Source organism: Mercenaria mercenaria, chromosome 10, assembly GCF_021730395.1.
Source record: "Mercenaria mercenaria strain notata chromosome 10, MADL_Memer_1, whole genome shotgun sequence".
Lineage (NCBI taxonomy): Eukaryota > Metazoa > Mollusca > Bivalvia > Venerida > Veneridae > Mercenaria > Mercenaria mercenaria.
The window spans coordinates 29,073,266-29,090,741 of record NC_069370.1 but is presented as its reverse complement, the minus strand read 5'-3'; the positions used below and the strand labels follow the sequence as shown (position 1 = coordinate 29,090,741).

Below are 17,476 nucleotides of genomic sequence, written 5' to 3'. Positions count from 1 at the left end.
TGTTTACGTAAATGCTATTATTAAAGATATTTTATTTTTTTTGCATTTGTAAATTATGTTTTTATTATTCTTCATGTTTGTATTTTTTTAATTAATCAATTAGTTAATTACTTTATATTAACTTGTAAAATTATAAAGGATAATTATCTCCTTCATCCTACATGTAAGAAAACATAACTCTTTTGCAAACATCCACTTTGCCTACCAAATTTCAAACTTCTGAATTCCGGAAACTTCCAAATACCGAACTTTTATACTGATCCGGAGGTCGTTCGGTTTTCGGAAGTTACACTGTATTACCAAATGGATTTGATTCAAACTTAAAACGATTGTTCGACATCATCACCCACATAATTATGACACAAGGGTCATAACTCAGGCAATCAATATTTCATGAATTATGCCCCTTTTTACATGAAATTTCAGGTTAAAGTTTTGATGCACTTTCTATCTATATCTGTTATTACCTAACGGATTTGATTCAAACTTAAAATAGTTGTAGCACATCATCACCCACATCATATGACACAAGGGCTATAACTCTTGCACCAATATTTCATGAATTATGCCCCATTTTTACTTAGAATTTCAGTTTAATGTTGGTGCACTTTCGCTTTATCTTTGTTATTACTTAATAAATTTATACAAATTTAAAATAGTCCTTCCACATTGTCGTCCTCATCATACGACACAAGGTCCATAATTCTGGCACTAATATTTAGTGACTTATGTCCCTTTTTTACTTAGAATTTCTGTTTAATTTTGAAGCTTTTTTACTATATCTCTGTCATTACTAAATTGATTTTATCAAAACTGAAAAGGGTGGTTCCACATGGTTACCCACATCATAGGACACAATGTTCATGATGCTGGCACCAAGATGCTATGAGCTATGCCCCCTGTTTACTAGAATTTGAGGTTCAAGTTGAGATGCACTTCTGTTCTATCTCACTTATTTGATTCAAACTTCAGATAGTTGCTCTACATTATTAGCCACATGATATGACACAATATCCTGGTGCATTACTTTTGCAGAAATTTTCAAGAATTATGTCCCTTTTATACTTATTTAATGTTTTGATACACTTTCCATTCTAGTGTTTGATATAAATTGATGAAACCTTGCATGAGTCTTTATCATGATATGAACTTGCACACCTCCTATTTTTCGTCTGGCAGAGTTATGGCCCCTGAAATAATCAAAAATGCACATTTTCACCTTGTGACACGCCTAGCTCAAAAAGTATTTGATATAGATTCATGAAACCTTGCATGAGTCTCAATCATGATATGAACTTGCGCACCTCCTATTTTTCGCCTGGCTCCGTCCCCTATTTTCTGAGTTATGGCCCCTGAAATAGTCAAAAATGCACATTTTCACCTTGTGACGCGCCTAGCTCAGAAAGTATTTGATATAAATTGATGAAACCTTGCATGAGTCTTTATCCTGATATGAACTTGCGCACCTCCTATTTTTCATCTAGTTCAGCCCCTATTTTTTGAGTTATGGCCCCTGAAATAGTCAAAAATGCACTCATCTTGTGATGCGCCTAGCTCAAAAAGTGTTTGATATGAATTGATGAAACCTTGTATGAGTCTTTATCATGATATGAACTTGAGCACCTCCTATTTTTGGTCTGGCTCGACCTCCTATTTTCAGAGTTATGGCCCCTGAAATAGTCAAAAATGCACATTTTCACCTTGTGACACGCCTAGCTCAAAAAGTGTTTGATATAGATTCATGAAACCTTGCTTGAGTCTTAATCATGATATGAACTTGCGCACCTCCTTTTTTTCATTTTGGTCCGCCCCCTATTTTATGGCCCCTGAAATAGTCAAAAACCCACCTTGTGATGCACCTAATTCAAAAAGTATTTAATATAAATGATTGAAAATTTGCATAGTCTTTATCATGATATAAACTTGCACACCTCTTATTTTTTGGCTGGCTCCACCCCCTATTTTTAGCTCACCTGTCACATAGTGACAAGGTGAGCTTTCGTGATCACCCTTCGTCCGTCGTCAGTCCGTGCGTGCGTCCGTCCGTCAACAATTTCTTGTCTGCACGATAGTGGTTTCATTTATGATTTTATTTTAACCAAACTTGCACACAACTTGTATCACCATAAGATCTCTGTTCCTTTCTTGAACTGGCCAGATCCCATTATGGGTTCCAGAGTTATGGCCCCTGACAGGGCCAAAATTAGCTATTTTGACCTTGTCTGCACAATAGCAGCTTTATTTATGATTTGATTTTTACCAAACTGGCACACAACTTGTATTACCATATGATCTTGGTTCCTTTCTTGAACTGGCCACATTCCTTTATGGGTTCCAGAGTTATGGACCCTGAAAGGCCCAAAATTAGCTATTTTGACCTTGTCTGTACAATAGCAGCTGTGTTTATGATTTGAATTTAATCAAACTTGCACAAAACTTGTGTCACCATAAGATCTTGGTTCCTTTCTTGTACTGGCCAGATCCCATAATGGGTTCTAGAGTTATGGTCCCTGAAAGGGCCAAAATTGGCTATTTTGACCTTGTCTGCACAATAGCAGCTTCATTTATGATTTGATTTTAACAAAACTTGCACACAACTTGTATCACCATAAGATCTCGATTCCTTTTTATACGCCCGTAGGGACGTATTATGTTATTGCCTCGGTGTCCGTCTGTCTGTGTGTTGGTTAGCAATTTCCCTTCCGCTCTGTAACTCTTGAACCCCTTGATGGATTTCAGAGAAACCTGACACAAATATTCACCTCATTAAAACAACATGCAGTGCGCATGTTTCAGATGGCTCACTTCAATGTCAAGGTCACTCTTAGGGGTCAAAGGTCATATGACTTTGTTTTGTGTGAATATTGCTCTGCATTTGCGTTGCATTGCAGTGCTCTTGTTTTTATTTGGCAGATCCTTCTTTTGTTCACTTACAATAATTTTTTTTAAATTACTTCCCTTTTATGTTACTATAAATAGCTTATTTAGTAACTTTTTTATTATTGGCCGTAGGGAAAAACCGAGACCACTTTTCTGTGGTACCTCCAATTTTTAGGTGTATTTTGACATATCTGTACCTTGTAAAAAAAATTTGTTTTTGTTTTTGGTTAAAGCAGTGGTACTCAGGTGAGCAATATAGGGCCATCATGGCCCTCTTGTTAAGGTTATGGCCCCTGAAATAGTAAAAAAAAAGCACATTTTCACCTAATTATGTGCCTAGCTCAAAAAGTATTTGATGTAAATTTATGAAACCTTGCTTGGGTCTTTATCATGATGTGTCCTTGCACACTTGGCAGTCTTCCTGAGAATCTTGGCATTTATTACAAAGTTATGGCCCTTGAAATAGCCAAAATAGTGGATTTTTTGTTTGTGATGCTCATAGCTCAAAAAGTATATGGCCTAGAATAATGAATCCTTTTCATATTAATTTTTGTTCAATGAGGCTATACCCCATTAAGAATGCAAACATTTGAATTATTTCCCCTTATTTGTGACAAATGTACCAGTGTATGTTGGGGGTGGGGGGGGGGGGGGGGGGGCACTCCCTGTGTCCTACAGACACATTCTAGTTTAAATATTATTTGATGAAATTTCATGCATCCATTAGCTTGTGTGCTAGACTTGTGCTTTAAGCACGTGTCCTGAGGTTGTGTACTTAGCTTGTGTACTTAGCACGTATACAAATCTAGTATGCTAAAAGTATGTACTAAGCTTGTGTTCTGAGCTTGTGTACTTAGCTTGTGTACTTAGCATGTATACTAAGCTTGTGTGCTTAAATGGTGTACAAATTTAGTATGCTAAGAGTGTATACTAAGCTTGTGTGCTCAAATGGTGTACAAATTTAGTATGCTAAGAGTGTATACTAAGCTTGTGTGCTCAAATGGTGTACAAATTTAGTATGCTAAGAGTGTATACTAAGCTTGTGTGCTCAAATGGTGTACAAATTTAGTATGCTAAGAGTGTGTACTAAGGTTGTGTGCTAAGCTTCTGCACTAAGCTGATATGTTAGGCTTCTCCTCTAAGACTTTATTAACAGAAAAGTCAGTCATATCATATTTTCCTAGATCTTTGAAAATTAGAAAATGTTTTGACCATAATAAAATTAGAATAAACTTCAAGCAGTTTTGCTTTCATTGCCACATAATGCAAAATGGCCTTTATACTTCAGTTTTTAGCACTTTATCTGTCCTAACTGGAACTAAGCAGTTGGTGAGACAGTGAAAGCGAAAATTTTAGATAGTTATTTATTTTTTGATCTCATTTTAGCACTTTTTTACTTACACAGACAAAGTTCCTGATCCAGTCCCATGTAAAGGAGAGTCCAGAGATGATTATAGACAATGCTGTATGCAAGTGGCATAATCGGTCTGTGAGAAACTTTTACGATTATGTACTCAAAGTTGTTGGTCAAGAAGACTACTTGTATGGTAAAACTGCTCTACAACAATTCAAGGTAAAGATTTGTAGGTTTATACATGCTTGTAAGTAAAACCTACTGATATTTCAGAATTATGTCATGTCAGCTCTGATTGTAATGAACTATTATGATAAGGACTATTTCCTTTGTAGGGTGGGGTTGGAAAGTGGGGCAGGATTCCTCATCGACTCTGGTTATCATGTGAGGAATCCAAATTGCTTGTGGAAAGTTGCTTGTTCCACCAGGTGTCTGCCTGTGCTTAAAGTAATGCCCCTAGGGGCCTATGGACTTGTCATGTACCATCAAAACTAGAGTCACGTTTCACCTTAAATGTATTGGTGTTGAGCTAAACTAAACAGAACAAAAAGTTTTCTTTCCCTTATTTTTTTTAGCTCGGCTTTTCGAAGAAAAAGTAGAGCTATTGTACTCGCCCCGGTGTCAGCGTCGCCGTTGGTTAAAGTTTTTGATAAAGTCAAATGTCTCTGTTACTATCAAAGTTATTGACTTGAAACTTAAAATAGTTATTAACTATCGAAGTCTACACCAGGAGAAACAATCACCATTACTCTGGTTTGACTTTTGACAGAGTTATGCCCCTTTTAAACGTAGAATTTTTGGTTAAAGTTTTTGATAATGTCAAATATCTCTGTTACTATCAAAGCTATTGACTTGAAACTTAAAATACTTATTTACCATCAAATCCTACAACAGGAGAAACAATCCCCATAACTCTGATTTGAATTTTGACAGAATTTATAATGCCCCTTTTTAACTTAGAATTTTTGTTAAAATTTTTGATAAAGTCAAATATCTCTGTTACTATTAAAGCTTTTGACTTGAAACTCAAAATAGTTATTAACTATCAAAGTCTACACCAGGAGAAACAATCCCCGTAACTCTGATTTGAATTTTGACAGAATTTGTAATGCCCCTTTTAACTTAGAATTTTTGTTAAATTTTTGATAAAGTCAAATATCTCTGTTACTATTAAAGCTTTTGACTTGAAACTCAAAATAGTTATTTGCTTTCAAAGTCTACACCAGGAGACACAATTCCAATAACTCTGATTTGAATTTTAACGAAGTTATATCCCTTTTTAAATTGGATTTTTTTTTTTAATGGCAAAGCTCTAATTCAGAGTCAAGCACTGAGAAAAGTCGAGCGCGCTGTCTGTAGCGCTGTCTTACAGACAGCTCTTGTTATTATTAGGTGTTGCTAGGGCTGAAAATAAAGATACCTTTTATGGCTGCTTATCATGAATCAATGGATCTTCATCAAACCTGGTCTGTAGCATTCTTTAGAAGGTCCTCTCATAAATTTATTCAGCTCGGGGTGTTTGGCCCCTTAAAGGGTCAGATGGTTTAGGTCCTCTTCAGGTAAGTGACTTGTCCCATTTGGGCCTGTTGTTACAGGGCTCTCGCGAGTGGGCGACTTGAGCGAAATAGGCGCTCTAGAACTTCAAACTTCGCTCAAATCTAACCTCAAAGCGAAATGCAAGTCGCCCGATTTTCTTTGATTTCCGCACTCACTAATTAGTGCTACCCGGACTGTTGACAATTTGCACGGTGTCATATCGAGTGCCGAATACACAAACACACGCCGGGAGCATAATTTAAGCTCCGCCTACTTCAGGTACTTGCGAGATTTTCCCCGAGAAGTGTGAAAGTGAATCAAATTATCCGATACACCTCGTTGATTGTGTTCAGCCAATTAGCGTCGCGTTTACATCTTTGACACTTCGTTCTTAATTGTCAACATGTTTGAGTGCAAAAAGCAAAGTTTTTTTAAAGAATCTGCTGATTAACCATGCGATTAATTGGAATTTGGTACACAATTATTTGTTATCTATGATAAAAGAACGACATGTAATGTATAAACTATGTTTAAATTGACTTCCATCGATGAATTTATTTGAATATGTATTTCTAGATTACTCAGTTTACTTTCAGTTTTATTCGAGTGAGATACTGACATTCCTCGGTGAATGACTCGGTGTTAATAATAAACACTTCATACAAGATATAACCAAAATTCGGCGGTTTACATTTACAGAATCGGCTTGAATTTTGAAAACGACTGTTTTCAGAATTTTTTAACGAAACAATAACCACTGTATGGGAAATGATCTAACTAAGAAAATGAATGGTCACATCAATACTTTTTATCAAGAACATTACAGCCACCTTTCAAATCACTCAACATCATTGCAGTAGGAAAAGTCTTCCCACTTCTCCCTAAAGTCTCCTCACTTCTCCCTAAATCAGCTTGAGGGAGAAGTGACTTCTCCCAAAAAATTGGACCTAGCTAGACCCCTGTGTTACTTAGAATTTCAGTTTGATTTTTATGCCTTTTCACTATATCTCTGTTGTTACTAAGTGAATTTAATTCAAACTTAAAACAGTTGTTCTGCATGGTCACCCACATCATATGACACAATGTTCATGAGGCTGGCATGGAAATGCTGAGTTTTTTTCTAGAATTTCAGGTTTAAGTTGTGATGCACTTCTGTTCTATCTCACTTATTTGATTCAAACTTTAAATAATTGTTCCACATTATTAGCCACTTTCCTATTTTTGAACAAAACATGTAAGTGTAAGCATTCAATTTCTTAGTTAGAACATTTTCTATCCAATGATTATGGTTTTGGTTAAAATTTCATGAAAAGTTGTTTTCGAATTTTTTGGCACTGAGAGTTAATGCTGGAAAATTAATGATGTATGTGTTATGAGAAAAGAACATATTAAATTAATGTATGTTGTTATACCCCTACCAAACCTGTTTTGAGGGGGTATATAGGAGGCAGTTTTGTCCTGTCACATTGCATCCTGTTGCATCTCGTTGCGAAATCTATTATCTCAGTTATTACTGAATGGATTTAATTCAAACTTGAAATAGATTTTCCATCTTATCACCCACATCATGTGAAACAAGGTGCATAACTCTGACACCAACTTTTCATGAATTATGCCCCCTTTTACTTAGAATCTAAGGTTAATTTTTATGCAAGTAAAATTTTTCTTTAAGTAATAAGTTTTATTTTGCGTTTTATATTATTGTAGTATTTTTAAAATTTCTTATGGTTGCCATTCTTCTGTGACAAGACCGTATGGCGGGTGTATAAATCACTCCTGTGACAGTTCTAGTTGTTTCTGAATTTTTGTTTTTTTACATCCATCATTTTTAATGGTGTGAAATAAAGACATTGTTGAGTACAATTATATTAACTGAATTCAGTTGGACTCTTACACAGCAGTAATAACTCATATTTGGCCTCAGCATTTGCCTCATCTAAATATGGATTATAACTGCTGTGTACCTAGTGGTCCTCTACCAAAATTGTTCAAATTATACCCCCGCCCTGGAGTTACATGATTTATATAGACTTATATAAGGAAAAACTTTACCACAGGGCCTACAGCTTTAATATTTGATATGTAGCATCATCTAGTGGGCTTGTACCAAGATTATTCAAATTATATCACTTGGGTTATAAATATGACCCCGCCCTGGGGGTCACATGGTTTATATAGACTTATATGGGGAAAAACTTTGAACATCTTCTTGTACAAAACCACTTGGTTGTAGCATCATTTAGTGATTCTCTACCAAGATTGTTCAAATTATCAACCTAGGATTAAATATAGTCAAAATTTTCTTGTCTAAAACCACAGGGCCTAGGGCCTTGAGGCCAGTATTTTTTTATTATTAGTTTTACCGATTTTTTTGGAAAAAAGATAGGGTCGGCGGCGGGAAAAAAATTAAAAATAAAATCCTCGATTGTAAAGTATTTTTGCAAAATCTCGACCTAAACTGAAACTACTAATAAGACAACACTCTTACCAATTTATTTGACGATTATTGAATCAAACTTGTGAAACAAGTTGGCGGATAAAAGTTAAAGACAGTCGTTATAGTTTTATTTTTCTCACTTTTAATTTTCTTTGGTTTACAGTACGTCCAAAATGAAAAGTCCCAATGGACACCCAGCGTGTCCAGACACGGTGCTCGCCAACCACGCTGTTTCGCCGTGAAATCGCGGTGAATCGCAGTTTTCAAGATTGTTTTAAAATATGCTATTTTCCATTTTATTTTATCCAAAAATGAAAGGAAATATATATATGTATGATAACATTAAATAACATCGTAATTTTTCAGTTTCAATGTTCGTCTGCTAGTTGATTTTGGAGACTTTTCGTATTTTGCAGGTAGAGCACTTGACAAGAAGCGTATACGATGAGACTGTGCTTAATAAACAATAAAACCTGTGAATTCAGTTGTTTTATTTAGAGTTCACTTTTCAGTTTTATATGTTCGTTGCAAACTTCTGTTGTTATACTAACAAAAATTTTAATACGATAACGTTATTTAACCCCCTAACAATTAATCTTCGTTCACAGTTTGCATGGAATTTGATAATTATTTAAGAGGTAAGTTACCAGTTAAAATCAATAATTTTTAAATAACTTGTTAATTTGTTACGAATTTATTTGCTAATGTAACTATCAAAAAGAATTTTGAAATATAATTTTAGTACAATATAGAATATCAGAATTAAAAGTTTTTGCTCAGGAAACAGTGGTATTCACTTTTATATAAACAAAGCAATCATCCATTTAAACATTTCGATGCACGTCTACATGTCTGAAATAACAATCGAATTCTATCACATGACATGTCGAATTTCAAGAAACTATTAATGTGTAACATACATCTGTATTAAAAATATAAATTTTATCTGCTTTTTTTTCAGGTCAAGAAGAAAGCTGTACACGAGCCTTGGAAGCAAGAACTTACAATTTAATGTTTTTTTTGTTAATAACATAATTTTATTAGCATTAAATGTCATAATATATCTATAGCATCATATAATACAAAGACCTGTGTATTGATAGTGCTAACAGATTATTTTGTGTTCATCATATAATTCATATATGACAAAAATTGTTTATTCTCCATTCTGTATTATTTTCGGCAAAATTAAGATATTTGCATATTTGTAAAAAACATGTCAAGGGTTCAACGCAACAAGGGCGTATCTACATATAATTATTATATGTAGATTACGCCCTTATTGCGTTGAACCCTCGATATGTGATCTTTTTCATAAAGTTTGGTCTGTGTAATAGGCTAAGGGAACAGCAGCAAAAAATAAATACAATACACTGTTTTGTTTTAACAACTGAAGGTATATTTGTCACATAATATCTGTAATTATCACATGACGGTTTATAGAATATGTATGCCTGTCTGTCTGTATTTTATATAAATAAACTTCAATTGTTGGTATCGTTTAAATCTATGTACATCTTATGAATAAGAAATAAAGAAATGAAATTAAATGGAAGCATTATAATTTTTATGAGAACGCAACATAACAAATGTTTTTTTCTGTCTATTGCAAAGCATTCTTGGCTTTTTTTGTTTAAATTGTTTGTGCTTCCTAATAAATGTTATATTCCGTTAAATTTTGTATAGAATAAAAGGGAAATAAAAAAGATATAGAAGGCCGATTTTTGTTTTCTGCTCCTTCCCTCCTCTGGTGTTGTGCTGTAATTTTCACTCTTGTTGAAAGTTTCTTCCCGTAAGCATAGATAACAACTATTTTACGCTTTCATTATTTATTATAAACCATGTGGAAATACATATTTATAAGTGGCTTTAAAACATCCTTTAGTGAACGGTCCCGCACGACGGCCAAAAATCTAGTAGTATGTGATTATCACTGTTTGAAAATAAACTTCTTTTTATACAGTTATTTGAAATCAAAAACATTATCAAAACTACTCATATAGTCCAAACACGACGGTCTAGCTGAACGTGCCTCACGTATGACTAGCTTTAGTACCGTGCGGGACCGTATTACTAGCCACTAACGCGTCATGCTCCGAAACTTTACTTCTTGTTTCTTTCTAATTTTATGTACTAGTAGTTTGTGACTGTACCTGAAATAGAATACAATAATTGCTTCGTTACATTTCATTTATCCCTTAATTCATTGTAAACATTACGATAATAATAATACGGTACCGTAATCGTAGCCACTGCCTTACGATAATAAATCAGTGCAAAATAAAAATAAACGGGCTACAAGTAAAAATGAAATTGATTTAAATATCGAACAACTTTTACGAGTTGAAGTTAATATTAACTGTTTTGAAACTGCAAATAAGTTTTTACTCGAAAACAGTCAAAAATTTAATTACTCTTTATTGATAACAAACGTATGGGCCGTATTGAACGGGCACCGACAAATTATTATCTAATTAGCACTTATTAACCAACATGAACTTATTAATTATAAGTAACTTACCAAATAGTTTTGCAACATGTGAAAATGGGCAAACATGCTAAACGAAAGAAAGAATTATGCAGTTTAATTGCAACGGAGGTGAGTAAAACATTTATTCCAACATGTAATGTTAGTAGTAATTGTTAGTGGACGTTTTAACAATTTTACATAGAATTATAAACATAACAAAGGAAACTAAAAGGTTTATAATTACACATCTTATAAGCTTGGTATTTACCTGAAAACAGAAAACAAAATATGGGAGCAAAATTATCTTTCTACAATGAAAAACGGGGTTAATTTAATTAGACGTTATATACACAGAGAATCACCGCGATTGCACACCACGACACAACGTGTCCGCCGATCGCTGGGCGCGGATAAACGGACACGGTGTTCGTATCGATGTGCTTTTTGTTGCACGAAAAATTGACATCTCTTTTTGGACGTACTGTTGGTATAAAAGCCGCACGTTTAACGTTCAGTTACCGTTTTAATTATGGTCAGTTGGCGGATCACTCGTGTGTGCATCAGTTTTTGACACTTCGATTTTTTTCTGAATTTTTTTTTTTTTTTTTCACTTTCCCAAATTTTAGGGTCGGCGGGTCGGTAAAACTAAAGATAAAAAAATACTGGCCTGAGCTTTGATATTTGTTATGTAGCATCATCTAGTGGGCTTCTACCAAGATTGTTCAAATTATATCACTAGGGTCAAGTATGGTCCCACCCTGGTGTTAAAAATGGCCCCACCCTGGAGGAATAATTATGGTTTAAATAGATTTATCTTCAAACAACATCTCCTCAAAAACCATTGGGTGGAAGTTGATGAAACTTGGCCTTGATGTTTCTTTCGTGGTCCTCTTTCAAAACCACTTGGTTGCACATAGGAGCTAAAAATATAGAAATTTATAGTAACAACATCTTCTCTTAAAGTGATTTCAAAATAATTTTACAGAAATAATACTAACATAACCCTCTGTCAAAGTGGTTCAAAATGTTACGATTCATCAAATAACATGGCTGCTAGAGGGTGTGGTCTTTTTTCGTTATATGAATATAGTGGAAACATTATGAAAGTGCTTGCCCAGTTTTTAAATAAATCTAGTTTTATACAAATGGTCCTTGTGTGACCATCTACCAACATTGTTTGAATTATTAAGATTGTAAAATGCATGGCAACCAGTGGGTGTGGTCACTTTCCCTATATGTTCTTGTATGAAACTGCTGGCCCAAGTTTGAAATAATTTCACACAAATGATCTTTGAGTGACTCTCTATGAAGCTTGTACAAACTATCTTGTTTTGGCAAAAACATGGTCTCCAGGGGGTGTGGCCACTTTTTCCTTGTATGTATATATGGAAACATTAAAAATATTCTTGTCAAAACAGCAGGCCCAGTTTTAAAACAGTGTTACACAAATGTTTCTTGGGTGACCCTTTATGAAGATAGTAAAAATGTTCTATTTCATCAAAAAGCAGTTTGTTTGATAGGAAAACAAATCAGTTTGTGTTAGAATAAAGAATTTGTTATTGTATTTCAGTATGTATATAGCTGTATTCAACGTAACATGGCCCCAGAGTTCTGGTTAGTCAACAGAAAAAGTATCCTCTCTGTTGGTGAGTAAAACTGTTGTTTCTGTATTACCTAAATGAAGGCAAGTACACTCATTGTAAGAGAGTATAGCTATTTTTATGCCCCCGAAGGCGGGCATGTTAAAATTGCACTGTCTGTCCATGCGTCAGAGGGTGCGTGCATCCCGTTTATTCTTGTCCGGGCTGTAACTCTTTCATCCATCAAGGGTTTTTGAAATTACATGGTATAAACGTTCATTATAATGAGACAACGTGTCGTGCGCAAGACCCAGACCTGTAGCTTCAATGTCAAGGTCACACTTAGAGGTCAAAGGTTATCATGGTCTGTTTCATGTCTGGTCCATAACTCTGTCATCCATGAAGGGATTTTCAAATAACTTGGCATAAATGTTAACCATAATGAGACGACTTGTCATGCACAAGATCCAGACTCTACCTCCAAGGTCAAGGTCACACGTAGAAGTCAAAGGTTAACTGGGTCTGTTTTGTGTCCGGTCCATAACTCTGCCATTCATCAAGGGATTTTGAAATTACTTGGCATAAATGTTTTTCATAATGAGACGACATGTCCAGACCCATAGTTCTAAGGTTAAGGTCACACTTAAAGGTTAAAGGTTAACAAGGACCCTTGCTTGTACGGGCCACAACTCTGCCATCAATGAAGGGATTTTGAAATTACTTGGCATAAATGTTCCATAATGAGATGAGGTGTCATGTACAAGACCCAGACCCCTTGCTCCAGACCCATAGTTCTAAGGTTAAGGTCACACTTTGAGGTTAACAGGGTCCCTTGCTTGTACGGGCCACAACTCTGCCATCAATGAAGGGATTTTGAAATTACTTGGCATAAATGTTCCTGATAATGAGATGAGGTGTCATGCACAAGACCCAGACCCCTTGCTCCAAGGTCAAGGTCACACTGAGAAGTCAATGGTTTTCTTGTCTGGTTCATAATTCTGCCATTTATCACGAGATTTGAAAATGATTTTAAACAAATGTTAACCATATTGAGAATGTCCTTCATGCTTATGACTCAGGTCTCTTAGGTCACGGTCAAGGTCACGAAATGATGTGTGATTTTTTACGCATACAGCTGTATCATTCTTGGGCATGCTTCGGGGGCATTTGTCAACAACAGTGACAGCTATTGTTTTTGTATTGTCAAAGTTGTGAAGGCTAGTGAGGAAAGTTTACCATTGATTATAGAATAGGCGGATTGTCCAGCATCATGCCTTCTTCCTCCTGCATCCTTTGTCAACATTTTTGTCAAGCCCGCTTGCGGAAGCGAAGACATAGTTGTCCAAATGTCTGTTCAGTGTATGTGCGTGCGTGCGTGCGTCCGTGTGTCCGTCCAGATTTGTTTGTCCAGACCATAACTTTGACATGCATGGAGCAATCTTGTTAATCCTCCGCCATGGCGGAGGGATTATAGGAATGGTCTGCGTCCGTCCTTCCATCCGTAACAAAATCGTGTCTGGTCCATATCTCCTAAACCCCTTGAAGGATTTTCATGAAACTTGGGTCAAATGATCACCTCATCAAGACGATGTGCAGATCCCAAGAGTCAGCCTTATGGGTTCAAGGTCAAGGTCACAAATCAAGGTCAAAGGTTTGAGCCTGCCATTTTGTGTCCGCTCTATATCTCATAAACCCCTTGAAGAAATTTTATAAAACTTGGGTCAAATGATCACCTCATCAAGAGGATGTGCAAAACCCATGAGTCAGCCATGCTGGCTCATGGTCAAGGTCACAACTCAAGGTCAAAAGTTTGAGCCTTCCATTTTGTGTCCGCTCTATATCTCCTAAACTTTGAAGGAATTTTATGAAACTTGGGTCAAATGATCACCTCATCAAGACGATGTGCAGAACCCATGAGTCAGTCATGCCGGCTCAAGGTCAAGGTCACAACTTAGGGTCAAAGGTTTGAGCCTTCCATTTTGTGTCCGCTCTATATCTCCTAAACTCCTTGAAGTATTTTCATCAAACTTGGGTCAAACGATCACCTCATCAAGGCGATGTGCAGAACTTATGAGTCAGCCATGTCGGCTCAAGGTCAAGGTCACAACTGAAGGTCAAAGGTTTGAGCCTTCCATTTCGTGTCCGCTCTATATCTCCTAAACCCCTTGAAGGAATTTTATAAAACTTGGGTAAAATGATTACCTCATCAAAATGATGTGCAGAAATTATGAGTCAACAATGCCAGCTCAAGGTCAAGGTCACAACTAAGGGTCGAAGGTTTGAGCCTTCCATTTTGTGTCCACTCTGTATCTTAGGTCCTAAACCCCTTGAAGGATTTTCATCAAACTTGGGTCAAATGATCACCTCATCAAGAACTCATGAGTCAGCCATGTCAACCCAAGGTCAAGGTCACAACTGAAGGTCAAAGGTTTCAGCTCTGTATATCCTAAACCCCTTGAAGGATTTTCATGAAACTTGGGTCAAATGATCACCTCATCAAGACGTTGGGCAGAATTCATCAGTCAGCCATGTCAGTTCAAGGTCAAGGTCACAGCTAAAATCAAAGGTTTACCCTTTCACTATCCATAGCAGTGGCGGGGGATTTAGCTGTCTTTCAGACTGCCTTGTTTATATTTGGTATGAATGTTAACCTCAGTGAGACGGAGTGTCATGCGCAAAGCCCAGGTTCCTATCTCAAAGGTCAAAGTCACACTTACAGGTCAAAGGTCAAATTCAAAAATGACTGTCCGGAGCATTTCTTCTTCATGCATGGAGGGATTTTGATGTAACTTGGCACAATTGTTCACCATCATGAGACGGAGTGTCATACACAAGAACCAGGTCCCTAGGTCTAAGGTCAAGGTCACACTTAGAGGTCAAATGATACAAGAATGAAAACTTTGTCCGGAGCATTTCTTCTTCATGCATGGAGGGATTTTGATGTAACTTGGCACAAATGTTCACCACCATGAGACGGAGTGTCATGCGCAAGAACCAGGTCCCTAGGTCTAAGGTCAAGGTCACACTTAGAGGTCAAATGTCAGATACAAGAATGACTTTGTCTGGAGCATTTGTTTTTGATGCATAGAGGGATTTTGATGTAACTTGGCACAATTGTTCATCTTCAGGCGATGGAGTGTCATGCGTAAACTCCTAGAATTACTTCCCTTTGTTGTTACTATAAATAGCTTATATTTGTAACTTTTTTATTACTGGTCGTAGTGAAAAATCAAGACCACTTTTCTGTAGTACAACATGCATGTTACATCCAATTTTCAGGTGTATTTTGACCTATCTCTACTGGTGTTGATTTCTGTGTGGACTTAGAATTTTTAAATTTTTTTTTTTTTTTTTTTTTTTTTTTTTCTTTTTTTCTTTTTTTTTTTTAGATTTACGTTCCTTTGTTGTTACTTCAAATAACTTATATTGTAACTTTTTGCAATCTCTTTTTTATTTGGCATAAATGTTTGCCTCAATGAGATAAGGAGTGTCATGTATAACTCCCAGTCCTTTTGACAGCTGGCGGGCTCGACATATTGCCCGTAGGCATCTAGTTCACCTAAACATGTTCTCTGATATTACTGGTCAGAATACAACAAACTTGGTCAGGAGCATCCTGGCTTGGATCTCCTTCAAAACCTTGTTCAAATGGATCACTTTGACCCCCTTTTAGGGGCCACCAGAGCTAAAAATGGAAAAACCTTTAAACAACTTTTTGTCATGAACCACTTAATGTATCTTCATCAAACTTGGTATGTAGCACTATTAACAGAGTATTAATTCCTATTTTTGGTATCTACTGATGTATCACAAAGTATTTACTTTTATTGCCCAATTTTCTTTCTAAAAATATCTGATTTATAAACTGTTCTCTGTAAACTTACTCTTAACCCTTTACCACACCGATAAGTCTGTGTCTCTCAGTTACCAAACAGATGCGTATTTACCTGTGGTTATCAATTACCGGAATGATTACTATATATTTCCGTCTATTGGTCTTTTGAACAAATACATACTTTTCCATGTCTAATATAATCAATCGCTTTGTTGTTATTTTTTCCTAAAGAAATGAATTCCGGATGTTTACTAATGCAAAGTATGGGATTTCACCATCAATATTTGCGTAAAACATCATGTGGTTACTATTAAAATTTTTCAAATAATTTGCAATCAAAGACCCTGGAGGTTTTTTCCTACCTATGCATGATGCTGTGTCATGGAAAATTACTAGGTAAACTACTACAACTGGTGAATGCTTTGGACTTACCTAATTCTAAAAATAGCAGCCATTAAACATCTAAATATTATTAAAGATGTATGGTCATGAAGGTCATACATGATTTTTGCGGATTTCCCCTTAACAACAATTTGTTGCTTGGACTTAATGTCCTTATATAACAAGATTTAATGAAAACAGAAGGACTGTGGCTTCCAAATATTTAATGACACTGCAAGAGTTAATTGCAGCGGAAGTCACCCATGATATGCTGACAGTTGATCAGCCAAAATTACGTAATACAAATGTATTATCTATAAGTATTTTAATCTTTAGCCCAAGTACAGGTCAGCAATGTTTTTGTACTTTTAATAATGAAACAGTTCTTTATTTAGGTAATGTTATTCAGTATGATAGTCATTTTTAGCTCACCTGAGCCAAAGGCTCATGGTGAGCTTTTGTGACCACTCAGTGTCAGTCGGGAGTCGGATGCCCATCAACGTTTTCTAAAAAAATCTTTCTTGAAAACCACTCTGCAGAACTATACCAAACCTCACAGGAATGATCCTTGGGTGGCCACCTTTCAAAATTGTTCAAACATTTGAATTCCATGCAGAACTCTGGTTGCCATTACAACCAAAAGCAAAAATCTTCTTGTCCAAAACTGCAAGGCATAGAGCCTTGATATTTGGCATGTGACATCATCTAATGGTCCTCTATGAAGATCTTTCACATTATGCCCCTTAGGGTCCCAAGTTCTACATAGACTTATATAAGAAAAACTTTGAAAATCGTCTTGTCTTAAACCACAAGACCTGGGCCTTTGATATTTGGTATGTAGCATTGCCTTTTGTTTAAATTGTGCCCCTTGGTTGAAAAGAGGCCTTGCCCTAATGGTCCCATGTTTTACATAGACTTATGTAGGAAAAAACTTCTGAAAATCTTCTTGTCTGATGCCACAAGACCTAGGCCTTTGATATTTGGTGTGTTGCATTGCCTGGTG

At 35.9% G+C, this 17,476-nt stretch overlaps 1 protein-coding gene across 6 annotated transcripts in view; it reads left to right on the top strand.

Moving 5' to 3' along the window:
• LOC123559573 (phosphatidylinositol 4,5-bisphosphate 3-kinase catalytic subunit beta isoform-like) overlaps positions 1-17,476 on the top strand; it is a 163,735-nt gene that overhangs the window by 52,574 nt on the left and 93,685 nt on the right. For all 6 annotated transcript variants that reach the window (XM_045351509.2, XM_045351508.2, XM_045351510.2 and 3 more), the window contains exons 8-9: positions 4,286-4,453; positions 12,248-12,323. In XM_045351509.2, the coding sequence (XP_045207444.2) occupies positions 4,286-4,453; positions 12,248-12,323 (244 nt within the window). The remainder of the gene's footprint in view (positions 1-4,285; positions 4,454-12,247; positions 12,324-17,476) is intronic.